Source organism: Hypanus sabinus, chromosome 27 (assembly GCF_030144855.1).
Source record: "Hypanus sabinus isolate sHypSab1 chromosome 27, sHypSab1.hap1, whole genome shotgun sequence".
Lineage (NCBI taxonomy): Eukaryota > Metazoa > Chordata > Chondrichthyes > Myliobatiformes > Dasyatidae > Hypanus > Hypanus sabinus.
The window spans coordinates 27,153,643-27,172,394 of record NC_082732.1 but is presented as its reverse complement, the minus strand read 5'-3'; the positions used below and the strand labels follow the sequence as shown (position 1 = coordinate 27,172,394).

Here is an 18,752-nt window from a genome sequence, read left to right as displayed (position 1 = left end):
GTGTAAACCTGGCCACAAAGGCATCATTTCCATCATCCAAATCTATTGACATATAACATGAAAGGAAGCAGACAAAACGAACCTTTGTGGAAAACCACTAGTCACTGGCAGCCAGCCAGAACTGCCCCCCCCCCTTTTATTCCCACTCCTTGCTTTCTGCTCATCAGCCAATCTGCTGTCCATGCTAGTGCCTTTCCTGCAATACCAGAGGCTCTTATCTTGTTTAACAGCCTCGGGTGCAACACTTTGGCAAATGCCTTTTGAAAACTCATGAAAATAACATCCATCGACTCTCCTCTATCCATTTTGCCTGTTTGGATAGGATAGCATCCAGCATCTTCTGGCATGAGTAGTAGTGCAGTGAAGGTCATGGATAATTTATTAACCTGAAATTACTGTGAGGCATTTCTGCCTGAGGAGCTACTGAATCAGACCCAACTGCCAATACATATTATGTCCTGATCCGCTGCTCTCCTCATGCTGTTAAGTGAGACTCTCGCTCTTTTGCTCACTTGCTCTCTCTCTCATCTATTTTCTACTTTTGCACTATCCAACTCCTAGTTCTATCATTCTCCATTTTAAATTTCTTTCCTTCTCTGTATTTTAATTTCAGTCTCTCTCTCATCCATTCATCTTATCCTCTCTCTCTCTCTCTCTCTCTCATTCTCTCTCTCCCACTGCTCTCTCATCCCTCTCTCTTTCTCTCACACCCCCTCCTCTCGCCCTATCATCCCCTCTCACTCTTTCATACTTCCCACTGTTTGCATTCTCCACCTCTGAGAGATTATGTTCTCCACTTTAATGTTGTTCCCTCTCTGGGATATCCTGTGCTTCCATCCTTCTCATTCTATTCACCTGGTTTCTCATCCCCTCCGACTGTTCACTTTCTTCTCTACCTTCCTGTTCCCTGAACACAGGCTCAGCACCACATGGATTAGTAGAACAACCCGTGAAACGGATATGGAATATTCGAGGGCAGAAAGATTGCAATTTCACCTGAACTGTAACACGTTCATCCCATTCTGAGTTGCGTTCTCTTAGGTTTAGAATTAATGCGAGTTGCAAAATGTACAGTTGATTAATTCAGGCAACCAATATTAAGGGACTGGCAGATCTGTAGTGATGTCTGATCGCTGCGTGAAGGCTGTATAATCACTCCACAAGATGACAATCAATGTTTGTATTATTCACAGACAGCCAAACAAATGACTTTTCTGACCCTTTCCTCAGCAGACATTCACACACTCGCACAGGGCACTAGGAAATGACCTTTCACAGAAAAATAAGGCAGGCTGATTTCCTTTCCCTCACCCTTAGGTCACTAGACTACAAACAGCCCCCAAACCCAGACTGATCTCCACTCTCACTCACAAGGGTCACCATGCAGTGGTCAGGAGCAGAAATCTTGACCAATTTCCCTTGCTTTCAACCTCTGAGGAGTTTGACAATGATCAGTAGCAGATTTAGGACTGGGATTATGCTCTTTAACCCCTAGGGCCAGTTATGTCATTCGTGATTGATCTGTGGTTTAATTCCTAAATCCACTCTACATGATTAACCTGGCATTGTGCATTTGCAGAAGAATGTATTTTGTGTGTGGAAGGTTTCCTTTGGCTTCATCACTGTAACCCTGGCCTTTATTTTTAAATTGTCATTCATCTGAGAAAACCTGAGTCAGGAAATAGTTTCTGTGTACCCAACAGATTCACTTACTGCAGAGTAAAGTATCAGAAAAACAGGCTCTTACGTCTACCAGATTCACCCTGATCATTATGTACTTATCTGCACCTAATTTCAGTTGCCAGCACTTGGTCTATGGCTATGTATGCATTGGCAATTCAAGTGCTCATGTCAGTAGTTGAAAACATATCTTACTCATAAACTCTCTTAACAAACTACCCCTTACCCTAAACTTGTACCTCTAGTTTAGGCATTCCTGACATGGCGAATAGTCTTATACTATCTCCTTATCGATGCCCCTCACAATTAATTATGTGTACCTCTATCAAATGTCCCTCAGCCTTCTCCATTTCAAAGAAATCAAGTCCAGTCTATTCAGCAACGTACACAAAATGCTGGGGGAACTCAGCAGGCCAGGCAGCAGCTATGGAATGCCCAAGGGTTTCAGCCCGAAGCATCGATTGTACTTTTTTCCATAGATGCTACCTGGCCTGCTGAGTTCCTCCAGTATTTTGCTTGTATTGTTTTGATTTCCAGTATCTGCAGATTTTCTTTCTTGGGATTGGATTCCAGTCTATTCGGGCTGCTTCCATAACTGAAACTCCCCCATTTCTGGCAATATCATGGTTAATCTCTGCATCTCTCCAGCACAATCGTATCCTTCCTAAAGCACTAAGACTATAATTCCATACTGTTTTTCAGCTGTGCATAACTTCTTTCCAAAGAACTGTATTAGTTATTTACCCCAAGTAATGAAGGCAGGTCTCCTGTATGCCTTGATCACCTTACCTACTTGTGCTGTCATCTTCAGGCTGTATACCAAGGTCTCTCATTGACACCATCCCCAGCTAGCTGCTCTGACCTGTCAAATCACATGGACCATGACCTTTATGGGTCACCTCCCACTGGTTACTATGAGATTTACAGATGGGAATTCCTTCCTTGGAGTTTATTACATTAAGCACAAATGCTTCCCTGAATAATATTTGTGGCAGATTCTTGGAGAATCCAAAATCCTTGGAGGGTTCGACTGAAAATAATAAAACACAGAGTAGTCAAACACACCTTTTATCTTTCATTTAAATGATATTCTGGGATGCGTCAAATAAAAGGATAAGCCTTTGTGGATATCAATATATGTTAGCAAGCTACTTCACTTTTCTGGAGGTGTATTTCTGAAGTTGTTTGGGTAATTTGTTTTCCTCCGACATACTGGGATATTTATATAAGTTTGTGCCATTTTTTTTGGCTGTGGCTCTGCTAAAACCTAATTATGTAGAAGCAAAGGTTTCATGGCATGTGGCTTTGGATGGAAGGTCATCTGCAGCCATCCACGGGAATCTCTGCACAGCAGTTCAGTTTCCAGTTCCAAGCACAGTATGTGGATCCAAGGCTCTGCAAAGGATGTTCACAGTGATTTTCCATCAAATCACTGATCGCTTTCTTTACCCATGCCCAAAGTTTAATCTGCAATACCTGCTGTGGGCGTATCTGATGGGACAATGTGGACAGTGCTCAAGTCAGTAGCTAACCTGTGTCCTGGCTCCCTGGAATGGTGCAAAGGGGTCTCCTGACTCATGGCTCATGACCGGTGACTGCCCACTGGCTGAATTCAGCCAGTGCAGAAGGCATTTTGTCTATCTTTTACAGAACAGAAAGATAGTGAAATGGTGAAGGAAAGATTTAAGTGGGATACTAAATAAGATGAGAAGCAGGACCGCATTAATTGGGTTGATTAAATGCTTTACCAGAGCTCAGCTTTGAACTGGTTTCACCAAATGGAAACACCAAGGTTTAAAAGGCATCCCTAGTACAGTGTCGTATTTTCATTGATCTGAACTTCTTAGAGCTCTTTCTGTTGTGTCTGACACAGATTTCGAAGCTCTTGCTCACCACAACTCTTTTCTGTTGTGACATTTGTGATATAAATGTACAACACTCTGCAATTCCGCTCCCTGTTGAGAGAACTGAAACTAAGAATGTTTTTGAAGCTACTTATTCCACTTCTCACTGCATTTTTCTGAGAAAGAGATCCATAATAATGGTGGGTTGCAAACTGTATCGGATTGATTGCAGGAAACTAAACTTATCCAGAGGTTCTGGATCTGCACTCTATGAAGTTCTTATTAAAACATCTATCTTCTCGGAAAAGAGCAGTGGATAAAATACAGAGTGTGCAGCTGTGACGTAGCATGTTTGGAAGGACTGAAGAGTTCACACTGAGGTTTTTGAAGTGGCAGAATGCCAGGCGTGTTAGCAAAGGAACTTCTTATTTCCCTGAGCTAAGCTAAAGACGTCACTAAGCACCCGTTATTTCTTGTCTACCAGGAAAAGATTAATTATGCAACCAACGGCCACATCAGTCATTTGTACTAATGAAAAAGTGTTTAAACTAGACAGAAAAATGGTATGATCAGTGGAATATCCTGATTGTGTTCATTCTAGTGAAGAGCTGTGTGGTGCTGTGATAACAATGATGAACTCTTGTCATCACTACACCCTTCTCAAAAATGATCAGAGACCGGAATATCCCAAACACATTCTTAGTTTTATATGCAATTTCGGATGAAGTCCTGAGTTCAACTGGAGATGAGAAAACTTGTACTCCTCCTCCTTTCAGATTCAGGCACTTGCACACGTAGCTCTTGGAAATGATTGTATTCTGCATTGTCTCTGTCCTATCGCTCATTTCTGCCATGTATTTCACTTACGTCTTTGCTTTTACTTTCAGGTGTGCCATCATGGTGACTGTAAGGAGATTAACAACCAGTCTCCACTGAATCTCTGTGCATCATGTGACAGCAAAATCCACGAAGCAATGCACTTTGATCGGCATATCCGATTTGACCTCCCACCTCAAGGTTTGCTCTTTGTCTCCTTCCACTACTCACGTCCTACTTAGTGGGACTTGCTGTGTTTTCCTGACTGCACTGGCAAGGTGCCTGATATTGTTCATCATGCCTTCACCTTCACAGCACTCAGACCATGTTGGGGCATTCAGGCAAAGAGTTTATTACGCAGTCAGGCAAACACAGCAGCCCTCTGCCAGGTCAGTTCCTGTCTTTTCCAGACTGACCTTGAAATTATTGTTAGTTACTGCTCTGTCCCACATTCCAGTCCTCTAAATATTTCTCATCATTCTTCCATTACTGAATCTCAATCTGTTGGTTCCTTCTCTCAATATCTACGTCTGTGTGAGGTTTCCCACTCCATCTCGTTACTGTTTGACTCTGTAGCAAGAATTCAACGGATTAAGCTCCTTCATTCATTAGTCTCATCAGGTCTCAGCTCCTTCGGCAATCTGATTTTTTTTGGTTCTGGATTCCAGCAACTGCAGTTTCTTGAGTCTCTGATGGACTCTGCAATTCATAGAGTCATACAGAATGGGTAAAGACCAAATCCACACCAATCATAAGGCACCCATTCATATTCGTCCATCTTCTAGTACTTAGTCTATATTTCTAAGGTCCTGTGTAACAGCATTAAATAAGTACTACAGTTAGTTCCCCTTGGTCAGGAATGAGAAATTCTGCTGGGCCACCTGCTCTTAGTACATTGATTTTGTTTGAAGAGAAAGGTTATTTTTATGTTGGGTGAAGACAGGTTCAGGATCAGTTCAGGTTTCCTGTCTCTCAACTGTCTGCCAATCCACAAAATGTAGCATATGATACACCTTCTGAGTGAATGATCCAGACCCCACCTAATTATCTGGATAATTTGTATAATGATGGAATGGAAATTTAAATTTAATTAAGTGGGAAATAGAAAGATGATTCATGTTAAACCCATCTGCTCCACTAATGCTCTTAAGGGAAGAAAATCCCTTGCGTGCCCTGACATATATGCGACTATATCCCCATACTTGCGTCCCTCACAATACATTCAGCTTTGTCCAAAATGTTAAGAAAATAAATAATAAAATCAGACAAACTATGGAGAATCAACCTCAGTGGCAGGTTTCGTCATTCCCAGAATAGTCTATTCTGCAAACTCTTCTTCATTAACGTATGAGAAGATGTGCCAAAATTTGGCAGCCTTCTGAAGCAACCTCACGTGGTCAGACTCAGTGTGACACCTTTGAACTAACATAAATGGATTCTTCCAAGGTACACATCACTCTCACTTATAACCAAAGTTCTGGTCACTCAAATCTATCAACAATTTTATTTAATTCTTTCACATAATCCAGTAATCAGTGGCTAGGTCAGCATTTGGTGCCCATGTCTTATTGTCTTTGATCTGAATAATTATCCTCCTTGGAGGTCAGTTAAGAACCACATTGCAGTGTGCCTGGTTGCATGTTTCAGGTAAGATCAACACGTATCATTCCATAGAAAGAAATTAGTGAACCGATTTTGGTTTTACAGCAATACTCAATTATTCCAGAATTTATTTAATTGGCCAAATTTAAATTCCACAGCTGTTATGGTTGGATTTGAATTTCTGCCTCTTGATCATAAAACCTCTGAACTGTCAGTCCCTTTCCCTATGCTGCAGCTCTGTGTGAATAACTTAACAAATTGCAAGGATCCAAGAAGGCAGCTAACACCCTTTTGTTCTTGAGAGTAATTAGCATTGGCAATAGTTGGTTTTGCCAACATTACACCCGTTCCATGACTGGATGGAAAAATGCGAAGTTTATCTTTTACAAAAGGAAAATACAGTATGATTTTTTCAGCATTTTTCCTTTCTCAGGTACCTTTTTTTTCTAACTTCTTTTCTATATCAGTGGTTCAATTGTTCAATTTCAATGATTCAGTGGTTCCATTTAATGCCTAAGAATGTATACAGTACACAATGTGAAATCCTTGCTCTTTGCAAACGTCCATGAAACAGAGAGAAAAAAAACCCCAAAGAATAAATGTCAGAAAAATGTTAGAACCCCTCCCACTTCCCATGCACAAGCAGCGGCAAAGCGTCAACACTTCCGCTCCTCCCACTTGTTCCAGCAAAAAGCATCCCACCACCAACCAAGCAATAGCAAGGCTCCAGAGACCTGGATCTATAGACCACCAAAAGCTACTGTCTGTCTGAACACTGCAGCACCTCAACAGTTCCTCGCTCTCACTAGTGAGGGAGGGAGAGAAATATCAATCCCGCCACAGCGAAGATAATTGCTCGCTGTTTCAATGTTACAGTCTGCTGTGTCACTTACTTGGAGTCCCTCTGACTTGAGAATTGGCAAACTCTCTCACCATCGAGAGAGAGAGCGATTGTTCGAGTGCAGAGGCCTTCAAATGCCACACCCGCTGGCTATCTCGATGTTTCAATCCATTTTCAAGCTGGATTTGTATTACAGCCTTATTTCACAAAATGCTTCAATGCAATCCACAGGAGAGTTTGAAACAACATTTGCTGTAAAATTTCAAAGCTTTATTAGGACAAGAACAAAATCTTTATGAAGGATTAGTTTTAAGGCATGACTTGAAGGAAAATGGAAGTAGTAAGACTAAAGGACTCAGAGAGGAAGTTCCGTAGACACAGCTAGCGTCAGTGGATGCTGTAGGTGGACGAGAAGCTTGAGTTGCACGAGATTGAAATCCAGGATACATCCTGGACTTCTAGAGATACCAATAGATGAGGCCAAAGTTAGGGGTTGGAAACACCTAAACTTCTGTTGTTTACACAGGGTCTGTTTTGTCCAGGAATGTCTCAACTCGGTCCTGTCCACCACGGACCAGAACTTCGTCAGACAAGGAGGAGGATGATGATAGCGGAATGGATGGAAAGAGGTAAAAGTGGCTGGAGATTTATCTAGATCGGGGTAGGCAACCTTAAGCACAAGTGATTTTCTAGCATGCATTATTCATTAATTTGAGGTAATACATAACTAGATGTATTTAAATGGATAATTCCCATATTTTAAGTTTATGTGGCCCACCATCCGCTCATTAATACACGATCCGGCCCACAGAGGCAAAAAGGTTGCCGACCCCTGATCTAGATCATGTGCAATTTTCTGTATTTGATCTTACACCGAGGACCATAGATTTAAACCTGTGGAAGCATTTCATTGAAAAGCATTTGTTTTATTTTAAACGAGTCTGCCAAATTATTGAGTGGGGAATTTGACAGAGACTCCAGTTTTGTCCATATAATCTGTACCTGATTACTTTAATCATTATTATCCAAAATTATAGTACCATGAACTATTAATACCTGTTGACTTTGCAGAAGGTCCCAGCATGCAGCAATCCTAAGGGACAGAATCACTTATTTCCTTCCCACTGGCTCTGCGGTACAGCAAGCACAGTTACCCAGTAGTGTACTGAAGCCTCTGGAGAGTGGCAGGAAATGAGACATCATCCTTTGACATGTCCCCAGGGTCGATTAACTGAATCCAGGGCTGAATGTGAGGAGAAAGTGAGACAGGGGATGTATTTGGTGTAAGTGGGGCATGGTATTGCATTTATGATAAAAATTTGCTCTCATTGAATTCTCTTAATTGTATAGTGAGAAGAGGAATTCTGCACTTAAGCTGAGCAAGAAGAAAGCTCGTCGACGCCACACAGATGTGAGACTCGCCTTCATATTGTACTGTGTTGAACATGACGAAATTCCGTTTTCCCTGATCCCTCCCCAGTCACCCAAGACCCACCTTTCCTATCCGCCCATCTCCCACTTTAATTTCTGCATAGGGCACTATTTAAATTACCTCCAAAATGTCTTTTCACACTCTCGCAGGGTCAGTGCAGCATGGCCTTGGATGTTGGATAGAAATGAACTAGTTTCCAATATTCATTCTTGATTTCTAGCAGTTTTATATTAGAGCAGGGGTGTCAAACTCAAATACACAGTGGGCCAAAATTAAAAAATCGGTACAAGTCGAGGGCCGGACTGGTTCAGCGTTTATTGCAAAACTTATTGAAATGAATTTATTACACATATTAACCTGGAACTAACAAAGCTTAGGTTATTGCCTACAAAAACAACATTGAACATTAAATAAATAAAAAAATCAGTTGCAGTTATTTCTTATGGCTTTATCTGCAGCTTTTCCGGAGTAATTTCTAATGAAAACATTTTTCCACAGGCCAACACTCTGTGATTCACACTAGTCTAAGCCAGATACTTGGCATCTCATCTTGGATGCAAGTTCATCAATGTTTGGAGTCAGGCTCTGAGCTGAGGAAATCCTCAGAATTGAGTGAAGGTGTTCATCAGAAAGACGACTCCTGTGTGATGTTTTGTTTATCTTCATCAAAGAGAACAGTTGTTCACACAGATTTGTGCTGCCAAACATAGAGAGCATTTGAGCAGCTTGGGTACGCAGCTGGGGCATTGTGTCGGGAATGAAACATAGAAACTGTGCAGCGCCCACCGAGTCATACTTTGCCTTGAGTGTGTCACTACATTGGAGTTCAATCAGCTCCATTTGTATGTTGGTTGGTGCGCTTTCCACGTCAGCTGCAAATGGATTACTGAGCAGTTCAAACCTGCTTTTTTGGGCTTCAAAGTCGGTAAATCGCTGTGTGAAGTCGGCACCAAGTATGCTAAGTTTTTCAGCAAACTTTGCACGTGGGAACACTGTGGTAGAAACCTGCTCTTTCATAGTTTGGCAACACGGAAAATGGCTCAAGTTTTCTTGCTGCATCTGCGTCTCCCACAGACGCAGCTTGGTTTTAAAAGCCCTCACTGCAGCGTACATGTCTGTGATCACACGACCCCGCCCCTGAAGCTGCAGGTTGAACGCATTGAGATGGCTCGTGATGTCACACAGAAATGCCATTTCACAAAGCAACTTTTTATCCCAGAGCTCTGTTGTGTCTTTCCCTTTGCTTTCCATGAACTGACAGATCTCCTCACGCAACTCGAGACATCTTTTCAGCACTTTTCCTTGGCTTAACCATCACACCTCTGTGTGATAGGGCAAATCATTATATTCTGAACCCAACTCCTCCAGAAACGACTTGAACTCACAGTGATTTAAACCTTTGGCTCTTATGAAGTTAACTGCTCGTGTTATGGTGCTCATTATATGTTCCATTTTCAAGGCTTTGCCACACAACGATTCCTGGTGTATGATGCAGTGATAAGCTGTCAGCTCACCTGCACTGTTTTCCTCCCGCATCTTCTCCCGGATCCTGCCCACCAATCCACTCTTTTGACCGCACATCACGGGCTTCTGTTTCTTGCCCAGATGCTTGTATTTGTGTTTCGTTTCATAGTGTCGTCTTACGTTATATTCTTTAATTACAGCCACACCGTCTCCGCACACAAGACAAACAGATTTGCCCTTTATATCTGCGAACATATACTCTGCCTCCCACCTGCCTTGAAAACCCCTGTTTTCAAAGTCCACCTTTCGTTCAGCCATTTTTGGGGTGAGGGATAGCTGAAAGTTGACCACACGTGACTAGCGCCATAAGGATGCTGATGAGAGAGTCAGGCAAGCGCGAGCAATGCACTGGCAGTGCATTGTGGGATTTGTAGTATTAGTGGTGCATGCAATATACCGGCGGGCCAGCTCTAATAGAAAAAAAAATTTATTCATTAATGATATTCAGGAAATAAACCAGGGACACCGAATAAACACTAAAAACCCTGAAAACCTGGTACCTGAATAAACTCAGCATTAGTCATATCATACGCCACAGGTGCTTCGATTACTGGGGCCAGCTTTAATAGTAATTAGATATTATCTCGCAGACCAAAGATAATTCCACCGCGGGCCAGATTTGGCCCGCGGGCCTTGAGTTTGACATATATGTATTAGAGTATAACACATTCAATCAGTATTTAGTTGAGAAGCTGATATGGGAATTAAGCAGGCCAGAGGAAACTGGCATTGTGTTGCCGGTCAGGACTGGTACCTGAGATAACTTGTGTGTTCTGTACCTCCAATATTCAATGTGGAAAGCTCATGTTGTTGTTACTGTAGAAAATGGTGGGATTATTGAGAGAAGCGATATGCTGTCTTCTTATTGGGCCTCTCCAAGTTTCTGTTGTATGATATTGCTCCGGATGCTGACTCTCTCTTGTTTTGCAGGATCCCAGTAAGGAATGTTTCACTCTGAAGTTTGATTTGAATGTCAACATTGAGATGGAAATTGTCCCGGCAATGAAGAAAAGGACTCTGGGGTAAATCCAAGGGATTTTGAAAACTTCCCTAATCTGCCACTTCCATCTCCAAGCTATCCTGAAAATGCTGTCTGTTCCTGAGTCCTGATGGTCCTGTGATGAAGTACGGTAGCTAGTGGGTAATCACAATCGATGTTTGCACCCTCATGCTAAAATGGGCTGCAGATGGAGTCCCAAACGTTTTATCCCATTTAAATTGTGGTATTCTCAGCTAGAGGCACTCAAAGTGAGCTTAACATGCAGAGGCACTTAATAATTCATGCGTATGTAATTAATTGCCTTTAGCAACTTCTGTCAGATAATGTACAGGCACATGTACATTACCAAAACTAGTGCCAGACAGAGCAAAGTTGTTACAGGCTACATTTGAGAATCAAAGTCAGATTGCCATTGGGGCCTGCTGCTGATATTTTAATGACTTGTGAATGCTTTATATCTTTGTACAATGGAGAATGTCACACAATGCACGTCCCTTCCTGAGCAGCAGTAACCTAGCCCCATGACGTCTACACTGGGCATGACCTTGTCGAACTGAAGAGCTGCCAGTTCCAAGTTGATGGAGTGGTTCACACTCACACACCTGAACTCAACCTGTTTATCAGAGACCCCAATTTATGTCTTCCATTCTGCGACACAACCATGGACTGTAGAATCCAAAAGGAGATGGGATTATTCCTTGAAAAGAGCAGAAATGCCAGACCATGGAGAGAGGTTAGCGTGTGTGACTAGTTAGATTACGCTCACATAGAGCCACCATGGACTCGAACAGACAAGTGGCGCTTTCTGTGCTTTTACATTTCTGTGAGACTGTGACGATTATCAACTCCAAGTTCTAACTGTGAATAAATTAGCGTTGCCGAGTTTTCTGAAATGTGCGTTCCTCTTCTGCAGGGAAACGCTCGTGCCAGTATTTGAGAGAAAAGGCATTGACTTGAACCAGGTGGAGATTTTCTTGGACCACTCTTATACTCCTCTGCCCTTGTATTTTGAGGCATATCGTTTTGGTGGACACTACCTAAAAGTTAAAGGTAGGTGGTCTATTGAGGGGCATGCGTGATGTCCTCAGAGAGAAATGAGGACCTGGTTTCAGTGGTGCTGTATTTAACACGGTGTTACGTAGCAGCCCTGGGTTCAGAGGCTGGTTGCCAAGTAACAGGCAGAATTAACAGCAGAGTGCTGAGAGAAACACTCATGTTCGGGTAGCACTAACACACAGACAGTGTTGATCCTTGATCTGTACTGAGTTAGCTTGTATTTTGCAACCCTGTTGGAAGAGCGGGCCCTCATTACTGAGTACCAGATTCCGGCATCCTAATCTGTAGCAGGAAAACCTGAAATGTGGGTTAGGAAATGATTCAGAAGAAGTGAATTCAGAGTAACAGGAAGAGGCTGCTTTATCACTTAAGCATCGACTGCCGTTCAGAGAGTTTAGGGCATGTACATGATCTCATTCTGCATACCTAGTATTGAGTTATATCTACTTGTATTTTTAATTAATAAAAATCTAACAGTGTCAGATTCTAAATGATTAGACACCAGTTGTGATTCTTAGAAAGGAGAATCAGAGAATGGAAGGAGGACATTTGGCTCCATATAAAAGCAATACAGGCTGTTGTATTCTCTCATCCTCTCCCCGTAGCCCTGCAAATTCTTTCTCTTTGGTTATTTCCCGAGCTGCTTTTTGAACACTGTACTCCACTGGTACACCAGCAATGCATTCCAGACTCTCATCGGCTGTTGTGTTAAAAATGCATTTCCTCTGTCATTTTGCTTTTAGACAACACCTCATGCATGATCCTTGGCCCTTCTGCCAATGGGAACAGTTTCTCTTTACTATATCTACTTCCTTATTGATGTTATGACTCCTTATAATTAACTATGTTCCATTGAGAGTACATACAGCTTCTCCAGTCTTTTCAAAAACATGATGCCCAGAACAGGACGTAATATTCCAACTGTAGCAAACATTTTATGAGCCTTTATTGGTTGAACACCCAAGTTGGTTCAGTATGACATTGATTCTGTTAATAACCATATAACGATTACAGCACGGAAACAGGCCATCTTGGCCCTTCTAGTCCATGCCGAACGCTTACTCTCACCTAGTCCCACCAACCTGCACTCAGCCCATAACCCTCCATTCCTTTCCTGTCCATATACCTATCCAATTTTACTTTAAATGGCAATATCAAACCTGCCTCTACCACTTCTACTGGAAGCTCGTTCCACACAGCTGCTAATGGTTAGTATTCTATAGATTTATTGAGTATGCCTGCAAGAAAATTAATCTCAGGTTTGTATATGGTGACATATATGTACTTGGATCATAAATTTACTTTGAATTTGAAATCCCATGATCCAGTATGGTTTTATAGATAGCTTTCTCAACTTATCTTGCCTCTTTCAATGAACTATACACACTATTGCCAGTTTTTGTTTTCCTTTTAGAATTGTGTTCCCCAATTAACATTGCCTCCTCTCACTTTTCTGTATTAAATTTCACCTGTTCCAACAGCTTGCCTTTATCTTCTTGTGGCCCATTAATAACCTTTTTACAGTTCATTGTGACAGCTGATCAACACAAAGTTTTAATCACACAATTAAAAAGTAAATCATGAATTAATCACTGTTTTATTTGCACTGCTAAACATATGACTATACAAAAAAGACCCAAGGGAGAAAACCTTATAAACCCAATAATATAAAGTTCTTATTGTGTTCGGAGTGTTGCTGAAATTTCTTAGAGGACTTTATCAAAGGGCTTTCAGAACGCTTAGAACCTTCATATAACTGCACTCCCTCCTCCAAATCTGTGATTCACATGCCCAGTTTCCTTCAACTCAACATTGATAACCATGTGTCTCAAATAACTGTCTGCACTTACTGCAGAGATTTAGAATTTTTAATGGATTGGATGTTGCAAGGTCAGGGAAGGTGTGGGAAGGATGGATATGAGAGAGTCAAGGAGCCACGGAAAACCTCTCAGGAGCTTGGTAAATGGCTCCATTCTGGGTTTGGGAGAGTGAAGGGAAGAAAGGGATCAGAGAACTCAGCCAGCAGGGTGGTTTGTCATTATCTAAACTTTGAAGCAAAGTGATTGACAGAAAGTAACCTGTAGGAGTTATTGATGTTTAATTTTAAACTCTGGTGTTACATGTGTTAATATGTTTAATAAAAATTAACACAATAAATTATTATTGCTAATCACTATTACTTAGTGGCCATACAATTAATATCCTTTAGTCATTTAATATTTCTCATGTTTTGTCCAGTATCCTCGTAAGTCTGAAAACATGGATAAATGATTTTCTAAACACGAGTTTCTGCAGATGCTGGAAATCCAGAGCAACACACACAAAATGCTGCAGTCTTGATGAAGGGTCTCAGCCTGAAATATCAACTATTTATTCCTCTCTATAGAAGCTGCCTGTCCTGCTGAGTTCCTCCAGCATTTTGTGTGTGTTGCACAAAATGATTTTCTGTTACCATCATCAAAGAGATTTATAATGTTGAATGTTTCAAAATTTAGCACATACCTTTGTGAGTCAGATCCTGGTCATTTGAGCATCTTCTATTATCTCTACCCTCTTTCTCTTGGCATGCAGCAAATTTCAAGTCAATAAATTTACCTCAAATTCATGTACTCTTAACTATATTCAATAGTGTCCTAGAGGAACTTCATCTTTTGGAAATCCAAATAAACAACAACTACAGATAAAGTAAAAATCTAAAAATCTGTCAAGTGGAAATGGTTTTGCTGAGTTGCCAGTCCTATTCTGTTCAGGTGTGACTCATTTCACAAAGAAGCAAACTTTGGGAACACTTTTAACACTTGCTGACAGCACCAGTCTCTAGGGCCATTGCAGACACAATGGCTGACTTGGTAAAATAGTAGCAGAGCAATATCCCACTTGTAGATAAATACAAGGAAACGCTTCGTGTGTTGGTATTATGAAGAAGGAATAGAGCTCTGGGAAGCACGGTCATTTGACCCTCCAATCATGGATAAATGTGGAAAGAATCATGCTCCATCTCGGGTAACAAGGACCTCTTTCTGTATCGACATCCAGAATGAAGAGCTGCTGGAAGTCTGGCTCTGTTAGGCTGTCTGATCCAGTTGATTGTCCTGTATTTCAGGGAACGTGTATTTAGAGCTCCTTGTGGAAATTCCAGTTTCTGGCGATATCTGATTAGTTCAGACTTGCTGCTTTCTTCCAATCTGGGAGCAAAAATTGTAGGCGGGGGGTGGGGGGGGGGGGGAAATCAAAGTTCAAAGTGCATTTCTTATAGAACCTTGAGATTCATCTCCTAACAGGCAGCTTCAAAACAAAGAACCCAAAAGAGCTCATTCAAAAAAGACTGTCAAACACCCAATGTGCAGAGAGAGTAAACAAGACAAATCATGCAGACAATGAATGCAAGCGATCAGTGTTCTGGACTGAAGTCCATAAAGTGAGTCAGTCCGCAAAGGGAGTCGACCATGGACCGTTAGTTCAGCGCAGAATGGAGGAGCGAGCTCAACCAGCCAAACCCTCGCCTTGGCCCCCATACACCCTGATCAATCAAAACACGTTAATTTCAGTCCCGAAAGTCTGAATGACATTGTGTCACCTAATGCCAGTGCATTACTTCATTGGCAGGCTTAGTAAATGTTAAACACAAGGTAAGGCTCCCTTGAGACAGACAACCACTGTGGTGAACTATGGTTATTGATGGTGCATCAACCACAATGTTAAGTAAATTTTTATATTGAAACTCTACATTATCGGAAGCACAGTATGCTGAACCAGCTGCTTCTTGCTCCATTGAAACAATGGACATGTGTTTGCACCTTTTGATGCAAAGAGGTTTCTTTAATCCCTCTGGAGACGGTGTAGTGAACTACATATACCTGTCTGGACACGCTGACTGCTCCTGTGGCTCCTCCCACAGACCCCTGTATAAAGGCGATTGAGGCCTGAGCCCGGCCTCTCAGTCTCCAGGATGTAGTATGGTGGACACTCACTGCTTGTTCCTTCTTCCAGTCAATAAAAGCCGATATCTCACCTTTACGTCTCAGAGAGAGTTATTGATGGTGCATCAGACGGCCTATCTACTGATATCTACTATAAGCCTACAGACTCTCACAGCTACCTGGACTATTCCTCTTCCCACCCTCTCTTGCAAAAAGGCTATCCCTTTCTCACAATTCCTCCACCTCTGCCACATCTGCTCTCAGGATGAGGCTTTTCATTCCAGGACGAAGGAGATGTCTTCTTTTTTTAAACAAAGGGGCTTCCCTTCGTCCAGCATCAACTCTGCTCTCAAACTCATCTCTCCCATTTCCCGCACATCTGCCCTCACCCCATCCACCCACCACCCCACTCGGGATAGGGTTCCCCTTGTCCTCACCTACCACCCCACCAGCCTCCAGGTCCAACGTATAATTCTCAGTAACTTCTGCCACCTTCAACGGGATCCTACTACCAAGCACATCTTTCCCTCGCCCCACTTTCTGCTTTCTGCAGGGATCGCTCCCTACGCGACTCCCTTGTCCACTCGTCCCCCCATCCCTTCCCACTGATCTCCCTCCTGGCACTTATCCTTGTAAACGGAACAAGTGCTACACCTGCCCTTACACTTCCTCCCTCACCACCATTCAGGGCCCCAGACAGTCCTTCCAGGTGAGGTGACACTTCACCTGTGAGTCGGCTGGTGTGGTATACTGCGTCCGGTTCTCCCGGTGTGGCCTTTTATATATTGGTGAGACCCGACGCAGACTGGGGGACCATTTCACTGAACACCTATGCTCGGTCCGCCAGAAAAAGCAGGATCTTCCAGTGGCCACACATTTTAATTCCACGTCCCATTCCCATTCTGACATGTCTATCCATGGCCTCTATTGTCAAAATGAATCCAAACTCAGGTTGGGGGAACAACACCTTGTATACCGACTGAGTAGCCTCCAACCTGATGGCATGAACATTGACTTCACTAACTTCCGTTAATGCCCCTCCTCCCCTTCTTACCCCAGCCCTGACTTATTTAGTAGTTTGCCTGTTCTCCATCTCCCTCTGGTGCTTCCCCCCCCCCACCTTCCTTTCTCCTGATGCCTCCCGTCCCATGATCCTTTCCCTTCTCCAGCTCTGTATCACTTTCGCCAATCACCTTTCCAGCTCTTAGCTTCATCCCACCCCCTCCAGTCTTCTATCATTTCACATTTCCCCCTCCCCCCCACTACTTTCAAATCTCTTACTATCTTTCCTTTCGGTTAGTCCTGACGAAGGGTCTCGGCCCGAAACGCCGACAGCGCTTCTCCCTATAGATGCTGCCTGGCCTGCTGTGTTCCACCTGCATTTTGTGTGTGTTGTTCTTTAATCCCTGTTTGTTGTAGCTTTCTTTTTACAATCCCATTTCAGTAACCTCCATACTGGTTGATTTTATTGCACAAATGTTGATATCATAATTTTTTTTATAGGCATCGGTTAGTCTCAAGAGACCATGGATTTGCGCCTTGGAAAGTTTATAATTAGAACATGCACAAAAGACAGATGCAATTAATTAAGTTCATGAAAATTGGGTTTCCAAAATTAGAACTAGTGGAGGAAAGAGGCAAGATAAATTTGAGGAAATATAAAAATTTAAAATTTTCTATATATTCTGCATGTAACACTGTTATCACATGCAATGGCATCTGCACTGGACTTCGATGCGAGTGGTCCAGCGTTTGAATCCAGCCAGATCCTTGCAAGCTTTCTATCCGTGCTGGGCTGAGTATCGAGGTAGCGACTCGGCCTAGTAAAAACAGGCAAAGATGCTAAAGAAATGGCAAGGTTGCTGCTTGGTGTATCACAAGGCGTGGAAAGGAACAACAATTGTCACCACAGCCCAGGCCACAGTGATTAAGAAACCAATGCCCCTTTCACCCAAGCCTCACTAAGTTATTCTCCCACCCTATTTTTAGCTACTGCCCTGTGCCATTTTGTAGATTCTTTGCAAACTATTCAAATCTTACTTTTTCCCCATGTCAAAGAATCTCCAAATTTGCACAGGGCAAGATGGCAGGTGAAGATTAGAAATGGAAGATCTGATGTTGTGCACTTTGTTAAGAAGGATCTTGATTAGCATGAACCGTTCGGAAATCCTGAAGGGTCTTTTTCTGTGTTTCACATCTCTAAGAATAGTAAGACATTTTTAGCATGTGGATATGCAAATAATGAGGAAGGGGAATTATATATTGTTTATTGCAGAACAATTTGAACACAAGATACCTTATTGAAATTAGACATAGTCCTAGTGAGATCACACATTGATTATTGTGTTGTAGTCTTGCTTTTCAATCTATTGAAGGATGTACTTTCAATCATTTGAAGATTTATTTCAGTAGTGGGAGAGACTAGGACCAAAGAACACAGCAATGGAATGAAGCAAGTTTCTTTAGATGAGGAATTTCTTTACACAGAGGGCAGTGAATCTGTGGACTTCATTGCCACAGACGGCTGTGGAGGCCAGGTCATTGGGTATATTTAAAATGCAGGTTGATAGGTTCTTGATTAGTGAGGGCATTGGAAGTTAAGGGGAGAAGGCAGGAAAATGGGTTTGAGACGGAAAATAAATCAGCCATGATTGAATGGTGGAGCAAACTCCAAAGACCAAATGTCCTAATTCTTCTCCTGTGTCTTCTGGTCTTACAAAGGGAGCACAGTAAATTTTCTCCAGATTGATTCGTGGGATGATTGAATCCTTTCAGGAGAGATTAATTAGACTGGACCTAATGTTTCTAGACTAAAAAAGAATGAGAATTGATCTCATTGAAACATACAAAACTTACAGGACCTAACAGGATGGATGCAGATGCGCTCTGTCCTCAGTTTAGTTTGTTCAGAACTATGGGACAAATGTCTCAAAGTAAGTGGCTGGCCTTGAGCAGAATGAGAAGACATTCCTTCAACCAAGGGATTATGAATCTTTGTGGTCCTCTACCCAAAGGGGCTGTGGTAGCTTAGACACTG

General features: G+C 42.3%; 1 protein-coding gene across 1 annotated transcript in view; it reads left to right on the top strand.

Annotated features, from left to right (window-relative positions):
* LOC132382156 (pleckstrin homology domain-containing family G member 5-like) overlaps positions 1-18,752 on the top strand; it is a 118,597-nt gene that overhangs the window by 42,770 nt on the left and 57,075 nt on the right. The window contains 5 exon segments of the mRNA XM_059952065.1: positions 4,412-4,541; positions 7,310-7,412; positions 8,134-8,194; positions 10,670-10,761; positions 11,653-11,789. Of these exon segments, the coding sequence (XP_059808048.1) occupies positions 4,412-4,541; positions 7,310-7,412; positions 8,134-8,194; positions 10,670-10,761; positions 11,653-11,789 (523 nt within the window).